The 19,036-nt window shown below is 54.1% G+C and overlaps 1 protein-coding gene across 1 annotated transcript; it reads right to left on the reverse strand.

The window, feature by feature from the left end:
* Positions 1-560: 560 nt before the first annotated feature.
* Positions 561-5,231, reverse strand: B0T26DRAFT_680955 (uncharacterized protein; the record flags this gene model as incomplete). Its single annotated transcript, XM_060440573.1, has 1 exon — positions 561-5,231. The coding sequence occupies one exon, from the start codon at positions 5,229-5,231 to the stop codon at positions 561-563; it is 4,671 nt and encodes a 1,556-aa protein (XP_060290111.1).
* Between the last annotated feature and the right edge of the window lie 13,805 nt (positions 5,232-19,036).

Consider the following 19,036-nt stretch of genomic DNA (forward strand, 5'->3'; position numbering starts at 1 on the left):
GCATGGGGTGATGTGTATGGGTGTGATGTGTATGGTGTATGGGAGTCCTGATATATAGCATCCCTGTGTATGGGTCCTGATATAGGATCCTGTGTATGGGTGTATGGAAAGAATGAAAAGCAGTGATTCCCGGCCACCATGCGGTAGAACTGGCCAAACTTGATATGGAGCCTCACGGGAATGTGGAAAGAATGAAAAACAAAAAGCAATGCAAAGTGCATTCTCTGACCATGGCTGTCGTGCCTATGGCGGGCTGTCGTGCCCACCTCCCAGCAGACCGAATGCCAGACCGAATGCCCAGCTAGCCATCCCAGAGTGCGCCGAATCCCAGAGTGCGCCAAATCCCAGTCTAGCCCGAATGCCAGACCAAATCCCCAGTGCGCCTAATCCTAGAGTGCGCCTAATCCCAGAGTGCGCCGAATCCTAGAGTGCGCCTAATCCCAGAGTCCAGACCAAATCCCAGACCAAATCCCAGAGAGACCGAATGTCAGACCGAATGCCCAGACCGAATGCCACATCCCCAGCCGAGTGCCAGACCCCCAGCCATCCCAGTCCACTGCTCAAACTGCCGGAGCTCGCGGGCCCTTCTTGGCTCGCTTTGCGGGTGCATCTGGTGCGTCGCTCGCTCGCTTTAGAGCTCGCTTTGTGGGCGTCGCTCGCTCGCTTTGTGGGTGCAGCGTCGCTCGCTCGCTTTGTGGCTCTGGTGCGTCGCTCGCTCGCGGGCCCTTCTTGGGTCGCTTTGTGGGTCCGTCTACCGGCGCGTCGCTCGCGCGCTTTGTAGCTCGCTTTGTGGGTGCATCTAGCGCGTCGTTTCGCTTCTTGGTGAGTCGTCTATCGGGGCTCAAACTGGGAGCTTGCTTGCGTCCCTCGCTCAAAGTAGCTGGTCCCAAAGTCGGAGCTGGTCTCGAAGCCAGAGCTCGCTTGCGTCCCTCGCTCAAAGTCGGAGCTTGTCCCAAAGGCGGAAATCGTCCCATAGTCGGACCTCGCCTTGTAGGTCCATCTACCAGCGCGTTGAAAGTTGGAGCTCGTCTCGCTCCATCTACCGGCGCGTCGAAAGTCGGAGCTCGCTTGCGTCCGTCGCTCAAAGTAGCTCCCCTTCTAGGTCTAACGGGTCCCTCGCCTGCGTCGCTGTCCTCTTCGGCCACGATATCCGGGAACAGCCCCCGGCCTAGCCTCTCTGTCAGCGGCCCGCCGGCTAGTTTGTCCCAGCGCCGGCGGCTCAGGTCGTAGGGCGGACGCCGCGCCAGGCCCAGCGGCGGGTTGCGGGAGCTCCACGTGCCCCACCGCGGCCGCGCGGCCTGTGCGTGCTCGAGCGGCGGCCTGGCCAGCTCCTGGCTGGACGCGAGCGAGCTCCGGGGGCCGAGGCTGGCCTGCAAGCTGAGGGTGGCCTCGCTGAACTGCGCGATGAGGCTGGCGCGGCTGGCCTGCGGGCTGAGGCTGGCGTCGCTGGCCTGCGCGATGACGCTGCCGGCATCTGCGTTGCCTGCGTTGGGGTCTGCGTTGCCTACGTCGTCCTCGGGGGCGTTGGGGTCTACGTTGCCTGCGGCTGCGTCGTCCTCGGGTGCGGGTTCTGCGTTGCCTGCGTCGGGGTCTGCGTTGGGGTCTGCGTTGCTTGCGGCTGCGTTGCCTGCGGCTGTGTTGCCTGCGTCGTCCTCGGGGGCGTTGCCTGCGTCGGCGTTGCGGTCGACCCTGTACCACCTGTCCCAGGCCGCGGCCGCGAAGCCAGTCAGGGCGCGGCTAGCGCCAGACGCGAACCTCTTTAGCGCGCTGCGGGGGACGTTGTGTTGGTTGTGTTGCACGTGGCCTTGTTCGCCTTGGACGTGGACGCCTTGGACGTAGACGCCTTCTTGGACGCCTTCTTTGCCTTGGACGTAGACGCCTTCTTGCACGCCCTTGTTTCCGTGGACGCATTCCTTGTCTACGCCCTCCCGGTTGTGCCAGTCAAGCCAGCAGAGGCAGCGAGAGGTGTCGCGCTCGTCGCTGTCGTCGCTGTCGTCCCGGTCGTCGCTGGAGGCCGGCTCGAGCAACGGCGTACCGCGGACGAGCGCCCGCTTCGCGCTCTTGGCGATGCGGTACCGTGCCTTCTGGGCCTTCTGGGCCTTGTCCCGGAGCTTTTCGCGCGCATCGGCAACGACGGCGTGGAAGCGGCCCTCTTTCTGGACCAAGACTTTGATATTGTCCAAGACTTTGTTGTCGGAGACCAGCGGAAGCGGTGAGCGGCAGCGAAAGGCGGTGGGGGGGGGCATGTCGGCGGGCATGTCGACAATGTTGGGGGGCATGTCGGCGTGTGGCAGGGGGGGCATGTCGACGTGGGGCATGTCGACTAGAGGGGGCGGGCTGGCCACGGGCATGTTGAGCGGAAGGATGTCCTGGTGCGAAGACGTCTTGTCTGCTTGACCGAAGCTGTCTTGCGGGCTGCCCGGCGTAGGCATGTCGTCCATATCCTCGATTCGATGGTCCATAGTGGACGGACTTGCCACGGCCATGTCCTCTGCTTGACCAAGGCTGTGCGGGCTGTCTTGCTGGCGCAGAGCGACGGTACGCACGTAGATGACGTCGTCGTCTGAATCCTCTTCCTGCTTCGGACCCTCTGGCTCCTGCTTTCCCTGAGTGGTACCCACGTAAATGACGTCGTCGTCTTGCTCTCTCGCGGCCCCCTGCATGTCCTCTCCCACGGCCAAGCCCTGCATGTCCTCGTCCAGAATCTGCATCATCAGGTCGTCGGGGTCGTAGCTCGGCGTGCGGCTAGCCCGCCGGTTGGGGTTGGGCGGCGCGGGACTGCCCGCCCAAAAGTCCTCCTCTGACGAAGCGGACGGGCTAGAGTCGTGCACTCGCCAATCGTCGACCTCGTGACGGTTGTGGATCCCTCGCTGCCACTCCTCGATCTCTTGCCGCTGGTCCCAATGGACTGGGTCTGGCGTGGGCCAAATGTCTGGGGTGGACGTGTAGTAGTCGCGGATGTCGAAGCCCCGCGTGTCCTCGAACTCTTGAACGACGGCCTCGTCCTGGATGTCTCGAAGGGTGGCCTCGTCCTCGATCGATTGAAGCACGAGCGAGTCCATGTCCTGTTGGTCAGGAGTGCTGGCGAAGTCGTCGATCTCTCGGTCAGTGTCCATGTCGTGGTCAGTGTCTATGTGCCCATATTCTGGGCTAGCCGCGGAATATCCTGGAGTGTCCATGTCCTCAGTGTCCATGTCGTGCCTATCTGGGCTAGCCGCGGAATATTCTGGGCTAGCCGCGGAATATCCTGGGTTAGCCGCGGAATATCCTGGGCTAGCCGCAGAATATTCTGGAGTGCTGGCCAAGTCCATGTCTGGGCTAGCCACGTCCAGCCTGTCGATGGTTTCCTGCAGGTCTGGCCAGCCGGCGGCCAAGTCCTGCATGTCGTCAAGCTCTTGCAGCATATCCAACATGAGCGTGTCCTCAATGTCTTGGGTGTAGTCTGGCAGGTCGGGCACGACAATGTCTTGGGTGTAGTCTGGGCTAGCCGACGTGTCTTGATAGTCTTGCAGAGAGCACGAGTTGTCTGGCAAGTTCTCTGAAGGCTCGTCTGACGAAGGCGAGTTCTCGTTCTCCTGCTTCACCGGATTATGGGGTAGAGTGTTTGACGATACGTAAATGACGTCTGGCGAGTTCAAGTTCTCTGGCGAAGGCGAGTTCTTGATATCTTGCTCTGGCGAAGGCAAGTTCTCGTCGTCTAGCAAGTTCTTAACGTCCGAGTTCTCTTCGAATGCCAAGTTCTCGTCTAGCAAGTCCTCAACGTCCGAGTTCTCGTCAGGCAAGTTCTCGTCTGGCAAGTCCTCGTCCGAGTTCTCGTCATCTGACGATACGTAAATGACCTCTGGAAAAGAGTTGTCGTCTGGCGAAGGCAAGTTCCCGTCCGAGTTCTTGATATCTTGCTTCACGTCTGGCAAGTCCTCGTCCGAGTTGACATCTGGCAAAGGCAAGTCGATATCTGGCACAGACAAGTCAAGGTCTGGCAAAGGCAAGTCAAGGTCTGGCAAGTCCTCGAGCCCCGCCAGCATCTCCTGCGCCTGTATGGCCTCCTCGACATCCGCCAGCACCGCCGCCGCCAGCGCCTCCGTGTCGACGGCCGCCAGCAACGCCTCTGCCGCCAGCGCCTCGTCGAGGTCCTCGAGCCCCGCCAGCATTGCCTCCGCCGCCACGGCCTCTTTGTCCATGGCCTGGTCGTCCGTGTCTTGCGCGGCCTCGTTGTCCGTGTCTTGCGCGGCCTCGTTGTCCGTGTCTTGCGCGGCCTCGTCGTCCGTGTCTTGCGCGGCCTCGTCGAGACCCAGCTGCGTCTCGTCGTCGAGATGCGCCAGCAGCGCTTCCACCCTCTCGTCAGCCGCAGGAGCCGCCGCGGCGAGCGCCGCCAGCATGGCCGTCTCGAGTTCTAGCCGGGCGTCGAAGTCCAGGGCATGCGCCTGCGTGTCTTGCGCCGCCTCCGTGTCCGTGTCAGGTGTCTCGTCGTTGAGGCGCTGCTGGGTCTCGTTGTCGATATCTGCTAGCAGCGCCTCTGCCCACTCGTCAGCTGCAGCAGCCGCCTCGGCGTCTGCCGCCAGCATGGCATCCTCAAGTTCCATCAGGGGGTCGAAGTCCAGGGCCTGCGCCTCCGTGTCTTGCGCCGCCTCCGTGTCCGTGTCTTGCGCTATGGCCTTTGCTTCTGCAAGCATGGCCTCCGCCACGGCCTCGTCTGTGGCGAGGTATTCGAGACCCGCCAGCATCACCTCCGTCTGCATGGCCTCTAGCCTCGCCTCCTCCTCGTCGAGGTATTCGAGCTCTGCCATCATCGCGTCCGTCTCCGCCGTGGCCTCGTCCGCCAGCCTCTCCTCCGTCTCGATGTCCGCCAGCATGGCCTCGTTGTGCGCCCGCAGGACCTCGTCGTCCGCCCGCATCGCATCCGCTAGTGCGGCCTCCCGCACGAGGTCCGCCAGCGCCGCATCGAGTCGCGCGTTGAGTTCCATGGCCCTGTTGTTGTCCGCCCGCACAAGCTCGTCGAGTTCCGCCTGCACGGCCTCGGCGACTTCCGCCCGCACGGCCTCGTCGAGTTCCGCCCGCAAGGCCCTTGCGTCGAGGGGATTGTAGTTGTTGGTGTTGCGGGCATTTTCGGGGGCATTGTCAGAGTCGTCGGCAGTGTCGGTGTGGCCATTCACGGCATTGGTGTGGCCATTCACGCCATTCACGCCGTGGCCATTCACGCCGCCATTCACGCCATTCATGTCGCCCTCCATGCTTGCGGATGACAAGAGGTGCGATGGAAGAGTCTCGTGGAAGTCGAGGTGGATGACGAGAGTCGAGGTGGAAGAATGACAAGAAATCAAGCTGCGAGAAATGACGAGTTAGAAATGAGCTGCGAGACAAGCTGTGGAGAGGGTAGAGGAATGACGAGAGTCAAGGTAGAAGAATGAGCTGCGAGAAGCTGCCCAAATGACGAGAAATCAAGCGGAGAGAAATGACGAGAAATCAAGCGCGAGAAATGACGCTGTGGAGAGTCAAGTGGAAGAAATGAGCTGTGGAGAGGGTAGAAGAAATGAAGAGCTGCGGCCAGAAAGCTGCCGGAAATGACGAACCAGAAATCAAGCTACGAGAAAGCTGCCCAAAATGACGAACCAGAAATCAAGCTGCGAGAGATCAAGCTGCGAGAAATCAAGCTGTGGGGAGTAGGTGGAAGAAATGAGCTGTGGAGAGGGTGGTCCGAAATGACAAGCGCCAGAAATCAAGCTACGAGAAATCGAGAACCAGAAATCAAGCTGCGAGAAATCGAGAACCCGAAATCAAGCTGCGAGAAATCGAGAAGCAGAAATCAAGCTGCAGAAATCAAGCTGTAGAGAGGGTAGAAGAAATGAGCTGTAGAGAGGGTGGAAGAATGAGCTGTGGAGGGTGGAAGAATGACGAGAGTCAAGGTAGAAGAAATGAGCTGCGAGAACTGCCCAAATGACGAGAGATCAAGCTGCGAGAAATGACGAGAAATCAAGCCGCCAGAAATGACGAAAACGAACCAGAGAGCGCTAAATGAAGGCGCCGCGAGAAAAGTGCGGCTGGAGAATGAGGGTGAAATAGTGTAGTGGAGAAATTATGTGGTGCAGTGTAAGATAGAAGGGGCGCGACGGGAAAAGTGGGGCGAACGCGAGCCGTTGGCACGACCACCACAACTACCACAGGGCACCACCACAACCACCAGCACCACGGCGCCCAGAAACGCCGGGAGTGCTCCAGCGCCCAGAAATGACGGGACGGTGCCGCCGCGATCGTGCTGCAGGATATCTGACACCCAGATTTCTAAACTAGTCTGACAGATTTCTGTCTGACAGATTTCTAAACCTGTCTGACAGATTCCTAAACTACGTGTCTGCCGGATCCCCCACTGTCTGCTGCGGTGCATCTGTCTGCTACGGTGCCCGCCGAAATGACGACGAGAAATAGTGCTGCCAGCGTGGAACCTGCAGGATATCTGACACCCGGATTTCCTACCTGTCTGACAGATTTCTAAACTACCTATCTGATAGATTCCCAAACTACCTGTCTGCCGGATGTCTGTAGATGCGTATCCCACCACATGTGCACACGCATCCCCAACCACTGTCGGACACCCGCATTCCTAAACTACGTGTGTCGCACCGGATCCCTAAACCACATGTCTGCATCCCCCACTGTCTGCGGATCCCCCACTGTCTGCAGATCCCCCACTGTCTGCCGGATCCCCCACTATCTGCTACATGCGCCCGCCACAATCACGACGAGAAATCGCTGCAGCCAGCGTGGAGCCTGATATCTGATACTTGGATAAACTACCTATCTGACAGATCCCTAAAACACATGTCTGCTGGATATCTGTAGATACTATCCCACTACATATCTACACACGTATCCCCCAACTACTGTCTGACACCCAGATAAACTACCTGTCTGACAGATTTCTAAACTACCTATCTGATAGATTCCTAAACTACGTGTCTGCTAGATCCCCCACTGTCTGCTACGTACGCCCGCCACAATCACGACAAGAAATCGCTACAGCCAGCGTGGAACCTCATATCTAATACCCGGATAAACTACCTGTCTGACAGATCTCTAAACCACATGTCTGCCGGATCCCCCACTGTCTGCTACGTGCGCCGCCAAAATGATGACGAGAAATCGTGCTCCCAGCGTGGAACCTGATATCTGACACCTGGATAAACTACCTGTCTGACAGATCTTTAAACCAAATGTCTGCCGGATCCCCCATGTCTGCTACAGTGCACCCGCCGCAATCACGACGAGAAATCGTGCTGCCCAGCGTGGAACCTGATATCTGAAACTCGATTTCTAAACTACCTGTCTGACAGACATCTAAACTACCTGTCTGACAGATTTCTGTCTGACAGATCCCTAAACTACATGTCTGCTGCGGTGCACATGTCTGCCGGATCTCCCACTGTCAGTGGATGCACTGTCTGTAGATGCGCATCCCACCACTGTCTGCCGGATCCCACTGTCTGTAGATGCACTGTCTGTAGAGGCAAATCCCACCACTGTCTGCCGGATTCCACTGTCTGTAGTGTTACGATCCTGGTTCAGGCGCGCAGGAGGCTGCACGGAGCCTCCCACTATTGGCTGACGCAAGGAAGTGGGGTAGTTCCCCACTTCGCTCAAGTGCAGCCAATAACGGGGCGGTCAGTACGATCAGCATCGTCAGGGCGATCAGTGAGGGAACTGATCGCGCTGAGCACACTGACCGCACTGAGCTCACTGATCACCTAGGACCAACTCTCTGATTGGTCCGCCTTAGATAGATATATACGACGACCGTAGCCACGGTCTCAGATAGTTCTTGCTTGGTTCTTCAAGCAAGCAATACACATTCACTGCACTCATACACTTTGAGTGGCATTCCGATTTGACTGTGTTACCCGCGCGATAAGAGCTTGCCCTTTGTTCTATCTTCATAATTACCAACCCCAGCATTCTGTGGAGCCCATGCTCCCTTACAGACAGACGACCCTAACAGTCGAGTGGTTTGTAATATGTAGATGCACTGTCTGTAGATGCGTATCCCACCACATTGCCTTGGCGGGGAGCTGACGTGGTACGGTAAGGCAAAGTCCACAGCCAAGAGCGGTGTGTGACGAACCTGGTTCGTACTGGACCAGCTGCAGGAGGCAGGCGCCTCAGGCAAGACTGGGGGCCCCGGTCGTCGAGAGCCAATCAGACGGTGCCCGGTGCCAAGAGGGCTCTTGGCACCAGGCAAACGGAAGGACAGCCAATCAGGGGTGGCCCGGTGCCAAGAAGGGTCTTGGCACCAGGCAAATGGACCGGCACGCTAGCAGTACCCGGCGCTAGGCAGCTCCTTCCTGTCGGGCAAGTAAGAGCGCAGCTCTTACTGGCTCGCCATAATTAAATAAATACGATGACCGTATCCACGGTCTTAGATAGTTCTTGCTTGGTTCCTCAAGCAAGCAATACACATTCACTGCACTCATACACTTTGAGTGACATTCCGATTTGACTATATTACCCGTGCGATAGGAGCTTGCCCTTTATTCTATCTTCATAATTACCAACCCCAGCATTCTGTGGAGCCCGTGCTCCCTTACAGACAGACGACCCTAACAGTCGAGTGGTTTGTAATACCAATACCAGAGTAAGATTTCGAAGAGTTGGAAACATCACAAGGACAAGGGCGGCAGAGAGAAAGAGCAGTACGCTAATACTAGAGCAAGATACAAAAGAGTTAGAAATATCACAAGGGAAAAGGGCGGCCGAAGAGTTGGAGCATCACAAGGAAACAAGAAGGGGGGCAGGGAGAAAGAAAAGTTCAGCCTACCTCCGGCTCCCTAAACCGATAACCCGCTCACAGCCTACTCAACAGGCATCTTCGAATATACAAGGAACCAATGACCCCTCTTCGCAGCATACCCAACAGTTACCCTCGAGCATGTAAGGAAAAAAAGAAAAGAGGCAAGGAGAAGACGAGTATAGCCAATACCAGATCAAGATGCCGAAGAGTTAGAAATATCATAAGAAAACAAGGACGGCAGGGAGAAAGACCAGTATAGCCTACCCGACAGGCACCCTCAAACATATAAGGAAACAAAAAGGGCGGCAGGGAGAAAGAGCAGTATAGCTAATGCCAGATCGAGATACCGAAGAGTTAGAAATATCACAAGGAAATAAGGGCGGCCAAAGAGTTGGAAACATCACAAGGATAAGGGCGTCCAAAAAGTTGGAACATCATAAGGAAACAAGGGCAGCCGAAAAGTTAGAAACATCACAAGGAAACAAGGGCGGCCAAAGAGTTAGAAACATACCGTAGCTGTAGCCTAGTCAAACATAACCAGCACTTTATACGGGCTTCAGGTGCAAGGCGTCCTGGATTGACGGTCAATTACGATACTGCAGCTATCGCTTCTGACTGCAGCTAGCTCGTTCTGGTAATACAGCCTTTCGATCTCGCCAGCGAATTTGATTGGCCTTCCTCACGTGGGTTTATATGCGTGCCATCAATTGCCCCGATACAGCCGCTAAATGCAGAGTGCCGACCGGAAACCGCAAAGGAGCTCTTCAACTTGCGGCACGCACGCATTCGTGGTGTGGGCACGCATTCGTATTGTGGGCACGCATTCGTGGTGTGGGCACGCATTCGTATTGTGGGCACGCATTCGTGTTGTGGTTGAGCAAGCATTCGGCAGCTTAAGCGGCGATGGAAGATGGTACAAATAGCGCCGTTTGAGTACAGTATGAGGAAGCAAGTGCAAATCGTGTATGTGGGGACGCTTTCTTGGGAGCAGTATAGGGTAGTTGAGGCGGAAAGGAAGAACTAGGAGGAGGTCATTTGCGATAGCTTTGGTGGCGTTGAGAGGGTCGTATGCGTATAGGTCAAGAGGTGACGAGTTGTAGAGTTTTGGCAGCAAGTTAGCTAGATAGGTAAGGTGACGAATTTTGCGTTTTGGCAGCAAGTTAGCTAAATAGGTAAAAGAGTGCTCTTTATAGCCAAATGCGCTTTTATAGCCAATTGCTACAAGTCAGTGTTACGAATCCTTGTCGAAATCCGCAATAGTGGGGCACGCTCAGTTTGGTGTAGACCAATCAAGAGCGTCCCATAGAAGGAACCAATTAGGAGTGTCCCTAGGTCCCGAGGTTCGGAACCACTTAAGGTTGGGGACGCGAGACAGTGTCTCGCGCGCCCGGCGTCCCGAGACCGCAAGTCTCGGGACCACGGGCTAGTGAGACCATTGTTATTAGTTACACAGCTAGATATATACGATGACCGTGTCCACGGTTCTAGATAGCTCTTGCTTAATCTCTCAAGCAAGCAATACACATTCACTGCACTCATACACTTTGAGTGGCATTCTAATTTGACTGTATTACCCGTGCGATAGGAGCTTGCCCTTTGTTCTATCTTCATAATTACCAACCCCAGCATCTTGTGGAGCCCGTGCTCCCTTACAGACAGACGACCCTAACAGTCGAGTGGTTTGTAATAGATAGGCAAGACTCGAATGGGCAACACGGGAATGAGTAACACGGAGCGGCAAGACTCGCGGCAACACGAGATGGGCAAGACTCGTGGCAATACGGTGATACGGGAATGGGCAACACGGGATGGGAAAGACGAGAATGGGCAAGACGGGAATGGCTAACGTGGCCATGGCGGCAACACGGCAAGACGCGATGAGTAAGACGGGATGGGTAGGACGGGATAGGCAAGACGGGAATGGCCAACTTGGCTACGGCGGCAATACGGCAAAACGAGATGGGTAAGACTCGCGGCAAGACTCGCGGCAACACGGTAATACGGAATGGGCAAGACTCGCGGCAAGATCGCGGCAACACGGTAACACGGGAATAGGTAAGACGGGAATAGGCAAGACGGTCGCGGCAAGACTCGCGGCAACACGGCGTGGCAACATCAACACGGCGTGGCAAGACTCGTCTAACACGGCGCGGCAAGACTCGCGGCAAGACTTGCGGCAAGACTTGCGGCAACACTTGCGGCAACACGGCAACACGAGAATGGGCAAGACGGGAATGGGCAAGACGGGAATGGCCGACTTGGCCACGGCGGCAACAGGGCAACACGGCAACACGGTTCTTGGGCAAGACGGAAATGGGCAAGACGGGATGAGCAATACGAGATAGGCCAACTATATAATACCTTCCAATGAAAACACGCCCCTGATACTCGGCGGCCAACTATATTGTACTTTCTACTGAAAATACGCCCCTGATCCCTGATACTCGGTAGCCAACTGTATTATACCTTCCAATCAGTGTGGCCAACAACAATCAACATTGATAAGCTATCAATCGATAACGATAACAACGGTTATCAACACTATCAACAGAGGCTCACAGACCCACTTTTTTACCCCTCCCCCCTCCATCCCTCATTACTCCTGTCATTTTTCCTATATCTACAGCATCAAACCCTTAGTCTTTTCGTTCAAGATGTCAGACTCTATTCTATCGAATGGTTCGACGAATTTTCCCTCTAGTACCGGGACTGGGACCGGGATCAGGACCAAAGGCCGTCAGAAGAGGGCTGTCGCCACATGGGACCATTCTCGACCACCAAAGCCGGACGAACCCAAACACATCGGCAAGCATCTTGTGTGGTATTGCAAATACTGCCCTGAATACCGCTGTATAAGCACAACTGCAGCACGAGGCCATCTTGTGTCACATCATGGTATTCTAGTCGACAAGGTTGAACGAGATCAGCAGCTACCCAGTCCGGCTTCGATACCCTCGGCCTCCTCCGTTCATCAGCTACATCAGCTACAAGAGCGAACCAACAAAGCTCTTCTCCAACTCATTGTACGGCACAACCTCCCTTTTCGAGCTGTCGAATGGCCAGCGATGCGCGCAGTTTTGTCTCTGGGACATCCTGAGGTTGAGAAAGGGGTTATCTCCAGTCATTCATCGGTCTCGAACAAGATTGACTCTCTCTGGCTGTCTGCGAAAGACGACCTACGAATGCGCCTCCAATCGTCTATCTCGATGATCCATTTCGCGGCTGATATCTGGACCTCACCAAATCGCCATCTTTTCCTCGGCATCTGTGTCCATTTTGTTGACCGAGAGACATCTCAACTGGCACGAGTCCTTCTTGGCCTCCGGCCAATTCTCACCCATCGTGGAGACGAACAAGCGGCGGAAATCTTCCAGGTCTTCGAAAGCTTTGGGATCGTCAACAAGATTGGGTATTTCATTGGAGATAATCACCCATCGAATGACGTTCTCTGCCGATCGCTTGAATCGAAATTCGCCTTGCCATGGAATGCTTCACAACACCGGCTTCGATGTACCGGCCATGTCATCAACCTTGCTGTACAGGCCTTTCTCTTTGAGACTTTCGATGACGACAGCGACAGCGATCGGCAAACACAATGGAGGCAGCGAGGCCCTCTCGGCAAGCTGCACAACATCGCTGTGCATATCCGTGGCTCTCCTGCTCGAAGTCGAGAATTCGGTCTACTTGCTGGTCGAGGTCTCCCTCTCGATAACGAGACCCGATGGAATAGCTGGTATACCATGCTCAAGGTTGCAATCGAGATCTCTGGCTCAATTCATACGTATCTGGAGAAGTGGCTTGACGACCTTCGCGACGATTATCTCGACTTGGACGACTGGGGCTATCTCAAGGACATTGCAGCATTCCTCGCTCCTTTTCATCGCGCAACACTCGCGACTCAAGGCCACAGCGGAACACTTGATGGTGTGCTTCTCTCGATGGATATTCTGGTTCAGCATTACGACAAATCCCTCAAGCGTTTTGCGAAGTCACCACTTCAGTCAAATATCGTACGAAGTTGGCAACTATTTGACAAGTATTACGCGAAGACGGAAGCAGTTGTGGTGTATGCTGCTGCACTTATCCTTCATCCATCTCGTCGACTTACATACATCAAGAAGAACTGGAAGAAGGAGTGGCAGAAGCCAGCGTTCACAGGGGTCAAGAAGCTTTGGGAGTTGTACGAAGACCGGGATGTCATCGAAAATCCTCAGATTGACGAACCTGATCTCGATGAGTACGACCAGATCGCAAGAAAGCTCGAGGCTATTGATATGCAAGACAGCAACGAGTACGAATCGTACACACGAGAGAAAGCGATCCCAATTCAGATGTCTGCACTCAACTGGTGGCTAGCGGAGGAGCGACGTACAACTTGGCCAAGGTTATCGCAAATGGCGATTGATATCTTATCGATCCCTGCGATGAGCGACGAACCTGAAAGGGTCTTTTCAGGTGCACGGAGGACGATTTCATGGGATCGAATGCAGCTAGGAGTGTCTACTATTGAGAAGACGCAATGCTTGAAGAGCTGGTTTGCTTCAGGGATTATTTCTGAGGGGGAGGAGGGAGAGGGGGGGGAGGAGGTAGGGGGGGACGGCGGCGTACAGGGGTCCGAATAGTGGCAGGGGTTCTGTTGATAATTTTTGACAACGTTATCAACCTGTTGTTATTGGTTGATAGTGTTGTTGGCCACACTGCTTCCAATGAAATACGCTCCTAATACTCGGCTAACCTGTAGGTGCTCCCTTCGTGCTTTGTTATAGGGGTTCAGAATTATTATGAAGGCATTTGGATTTGAAATTTAGCCATCAAGTCACGGATAAACGTCTATAGATGTTTTGGACTCGAGTCACCCATGAATGTTTGCAGAGTTTATTGACTCAATTGCAGAGTTTATTGACTGTCACAGCGAGTGCCGTAGTGGTGTCAGTGACGTAGTGCTGGAGTGTGGTCTGTGCGTACCTATCACGTGGTCTGCACCATACCTAGAACCCCGCGCCTTGCCCGCTCCTCACAACACCTTCTTTTTCTTTCCTTAGCTTTAGATTCCACAATACAGGTTACGGTTATACTGCGTGTTATGCCAGTCAATTCCTCTCTTTCGTGACATTGACTCGATTGCAAAGTTTATTAACTTGAGGTTGTTAACCCCGATTGTTATTGGGCTGTGGTTTGTCTATATCGCCTATTCAAGTTCGTATTTAGGAGGTTAGGTTCGCTGAAGAAAAAAAGGTAAGGCGAGGTACAGGTACATACTAGGCTTCTGGAGACTTGGTAATATTTCAGTTACAGGTCTTACAATCAGACCATGGGCATTTCCCAGTCTTTTTCTTATCTTTAACCGTACACCACCCCTGACCTTTGACTGCGGCAATCGAGAATGTGTCACCCGAGGGCTCCGACTCGCGGCTTCTTCCACAAGGCCAGGTTTCGATGGTTTTCTCGAAATGATAACAGGCGGAGGTGTAACTAGATATCTCTTATAGTGCTGGTGAGAACTTGGTAGATGCTGATGATGAGTGCGAAGTCCACTTGAAGGGCAGCGGTTTGCATTGCGTCAAGTCTGACGTTGTAGCAGACCTGGTCTTGGCAGACTGGTCTTGGTAGACCTGGTCTTAGCAACGTGTAATGTGTTGTAAGTCTGACATTATAGCAGACCTGGTCTTAGCAATGTGTGTCTCTCTGACACCATTTCTAAACTACCTGTCTGACACCATTCCTAAACTACCTGTCTGACACCATTTCTAAACTACCTGTCTGACATCTGGATTCAAACTACATGTCTGCCACCGGATCCAAACCACGTCTGCCGGATCCCCCACTGTCTGCTACAGCTGGTGTAGCCAGAATGACGGGAGTGGTGCTACAGCTGTGGTGTTGCCAGAATGACGAGAAGTGCGGCCAGAAATGAGAAGCTGCGGCCAGAAAGGAGGAAGCTGCGGCCAGAAATGACGAGAGCTGTGGTGTGAAATCAAAGCTGCTGCCAGAAATGAGAAGCTGGAGCTAGAAATGAGAAGCTGCGCCAGAAATGAGAAGCTGCGGCCAGGAATGATGAGAATGGTGCGGCTGCGAACCTACTGTCTAGCGCACACGGATCTCCCAAACCTACTGTCTGACTCACACATCCCACAACCACTGTCGGACACCCGGATTCCTAAACTACGTGTGTAGCGCACCCGGATCCCTAAACCACATGTCTACCGGATCCCCCCCCACTGTCTACTACAGCTACTGTGTGTCACATATAACGCTATATCAATTGAGGGCAAAAAGTACTTCTATTCGGAAGGTGCAGAAAGGTGGGCATAACCTAAATACCATAGTTATGCAGCATTTGGCTGACGCAGTCTAGGCTATAAACGGTCTAGCATGTGCTACCTGCGCCCATATGTGGCTTAGATGCGGCTCCTTCTGACACAACCCGTCAAGGCTGTCCCCAGGCAGGCCTGAAGCTCAATACAAGCGGCATCTTGCCTGTGGTGATGTTTTCCTTGATGTTGAGAGGCATGTGCGGGTTCCTGCCCTGTTTGTCACCTGCTCTGAGCGCCCAAATCCAGCCTTTCTACCAAAGCCTGTAATTCCTGAAGGTCTAATTCGCTGATGACCTTCTCTTGCCTTCCTTCCAACTGGGTTGTAATGTTAACAAGGCCAACTTGGTCCCTGAAAGCTCTGAACTGCTCAGTACCTAGGGCCTGCTCAGTCCCTAAGGCCTTTGTGAGGCCGTCAGCGAGCATGCTCAAAGTGGAAATGTGCTCCACGCGTATATCCTTCCGGGTAACTGCCTGCCGTAGCCAGTGGTTGTGAATGACAAAATGCCTAAGCTTAGTCTGCAGGGTAATGATGTGCTTTGTGACAAGGCCAACCGTTTGCTCGTTGTCACACCACACCTGTAGGGGATCCTCAAATTTGACCCCCAGTTCGGCGATTAGCCTGCTAAGGAAGAGGCCTTCTTTGGCGACTTGTGATAAGACCAACAGCTCTGCTTTGGTAGTTGACGTCGTCACGGTTGCTTGTTTATTTGCTCTCCACGCCACTACCCCGCCGAACAGCTGGATCACGTAGCTCTGTGAGCTCTTTCGATCGAGGGTGTTGTCACCAAACGAAGCATCAGTCCAAAGAGCGAGGTCCTCGCCACCCCCGAGCTGCAGGGCATAGTTCTGGGAGCTAAGGAGGAACTGAATAACCTCATGTAAGAGAAGGCAGGTACGCCGGATCAAGGTGGCCACAATGCAGGTAAGAAGGTGGGCGAGCAACGAGTAGTATTGGTGTGAGACTTCAACCTAGCCCTCGCAAAGGAAGGTGGGCGAGGGCCACGTTTATATACATGCTCAGGGGCTCAGGCCCGGGGCGCCATGGCGTGGCGTAATGGCTTGTGCCAACTGGCAGTGTTCTGGCCAGTTGGTAAGTCAGGTGGGGGACTTTTGGAACACCCCTGCCTATGGAACAGCCCCTGAATCGGACCCCGCACAACACCACAAACTTCAATTGCCAACAACTTTGTCAATTAATTAGCTACAATGATGAAGTCTTCAGTATCGGATTCTTCTGATTCTTCTCTTTCAGAATAACCAAGGTCCTCTCTGCCAGCCTCTCTCTGTGAGGCACGAACCTCCTCAATTCCAGCGAACTGCGTATTAGGGTCGACTTGGACCTTCCTTCTCTTTCGGCCTCTTGTGCGTTCTAGGCTTTTTTCTGCAGCCTCCAATTGATGCGCCGTATTGGCTAGTTGGAAAACCACGTAATCGAAGGCTTTTGCGGCCTTGCGTATGAAAAGTCGGTCGTTGGCAGTCCGTTTCTGGCCGGCTAGAAAAACCTGTTCCTGAATACGGAAATCCTTCGGCTTTTTAGGGGTAAACCATATAGGCCGGCCCTCTGAATTCTTATTTAGAATGGGGTTATGGACCTCTTGAAGGTCTATAGAAACCGTAGAGGTCAGTTGACCAACGTCGCCGTTAGAATTCTTAATAACAAGGCCGTTGCTTAGGGGCTTCCTGAGGCTGACCAGCCAGAGGCCTGTAGCTTTCCAGCTGGCTTTGATATTAGATTCAGTCATTCCATAGACCCTGGCTTGCCGGTAGCATTCTAGGAAGGCCCTCTTTTCAGCAACAGTGCCTTCGTCGAAGCCGGAAACAACCTCGTTATGCTTGGCTCTGTACCGGGCTTTTAGAGGGCCGAAAACCGATAAATCCAGGGGCTGGAGAACGTGGGAGGTGTGGGCTGGTAGAAATAACAATTGTACGTTATTAGAAAAGGCTAGCCACATGAATTCTTCGGTGGTATGACTACCGTGGCCATCTAAAATAAGGAGGCGCTTCTCCGAGTAGGTAGCTGGTGTGAGGGCCTGGTCCTCCAGGCCTCCCAGACGCTCTGACTAATCAGACGCCAGTTGGGTGGATCCACCCGACCAGCCAGAGCCCCCCCACCTTGAGACGCCCTGGAAGAATCTCGCGAGGGGAGGCTTTTGAGCTTCTTTTCCCTTTTCCCTTTAGTTTAGAATCTTCGTCTATAGCGCCCAATAGAGGAGTTCCGCCCTCATTCCAAGCCGGCCGTGACAGCTGGCCGAGTTTCTGGAAGAAAGATATTGCGGAGCCATGCGACGGCAGTATCATCGTCAGACCAGCCGTTTTCAGTGGGTTTCCACTTCCAGCCCTTAAATGGCTGTAAATCGCGTGGATACCATTGTTGTTGAAGGCTTCCACCTTTGAAAATGACGACTGGGTTCAAATACCGGCCGTCAGCGGAAATACATTCGATAATCGAGGTCCAAATTCGGTCTCCTTTCTTCTTTTTCTGGAATTTCTTTCTTTCCTTAGATCCAACAACCAGGCCGTTATCTCTAATGCTAGAAGCAATGCCAGTTTCATCCATATTATACCTATGCTTGGCTGGAATAGCCTCCACGCCTGGAGGCTTCAAATAGTCAAACCAAGGCCGGATAACGGCCTCACAGGCTCGATCAGCACGGTTTGCATGGATTCTCCGAGGCCTAATTGTAGAAATAGATGGATTTCTAGCCAAAAACCGGCTAGTCCAGCGTTTTCCGAGGGTCTCGTTATCTTCGAGCATTCTTCTAGCTAGTTTCCGAATTTGGGCGTGGGTTGGAGGGTGACCGAGCGACCCTTGGAATAGAATCCATTCGGTTAAGCGTTCTTCCATAGCCGGGGAAAGCTTTTGATTAAGAATTTGGGCCTTGGAGGCTGGCTCGGAACCACGAACCCGATTAAAGAGAGTAGTAGGGGGGATGCCGTGATTTTCAGCAGAGCTACGGAGTAAGCCGGTTTCTGCATACTCTGCCAGCGCATTCTGCAAATCCAACTGAGTATATCGCTTTATCTTTCATTTCTCAATTGAATGGAGAAAAGAAGATAAGTATTAAAGCAGAATTAGTCGAGTTGCAAGCGATTGAAATAGGTGAGTTGGGTGGCGAGCGGCAAGTCCTTGATGACAAACCTTGTTCCAAATCCAGGGGTGTTCCATAAGCAGACCACCTGACTTAAGGCAAAGTCCTCAGCCGGAGCGGGTGCTACAGCTTGTATACTCAGTTTGTGCCCTGACACGAACCATGCCGGTGAAACTTGTACAGGCCGCTCGGGATTAGCCGCCATCTTCATGCCGGGTCTTGAGGCGGCAGCTCGGCACTGGGCTGCGTGCAATGACTCGACGCAAGCTTGGCAGCGAGACCCGAGTCCTGAGCCAGCGGCGGACCTGATTCTCCAGACTTGCCCGATTTGCTGGCTCGTCTCTGCGTTGTTTTTGTGCCTGCCATCTTCCACATCACGAGGCACCGGGCCACCTGGTCCCTCTCGTTTATATTAGCCTGCTATCTTCTACATCACGGGCACCGGGCCGCCTGGTCCCTGCCCTTGTTTTGGGTCCCTGCCCTTGTTTTGGCCTGCTATCCTCCACATCACGAGGCACCGTACTGTCTGGTCCCCTTTGTTTTTATTGGCCTGCCATCTTTCACATCCTCTACACCGTCCGCCTAGATATGAACTATAGCCGTGAAGACTTGTGGGCCGCTCGGCGCTGCGGGTTTGCTGCCGTGGCAGGCTTGGTAGCGTGGGTTAGCTGCAAACGAGCGTGGAAACTTGTGCTGCGAAGCGGTGATGGTGTCGTCATATATGAGTCTAGAAACCGGAATAGAGGTTAGCGTATCCATCAACCCGAGAGCAAACCAGAACTAGCCCAAGAAAACAGACAGGTAGTAGAGCACAGGACTCGAGGGCCCCGGGACGCAGTCTTGGTAGCGTGGGT

Source organism: Lasiosphaeria miniovina, assembly GCF_030549165.1.
Source record: "Lasiosphaeria miniovina strain SMH2392-1A chromosome Unknown B0T26scaffold_8, whole genome shotgun sequence".
Taxonomy (NCBI): Eukaryota; Fungi; Ascomycota; class Sordariomycetes; order Sordariales; family Lasiosphaeriaceae; genus Lasiosphaeria; species Lasiosphaeria miniovina.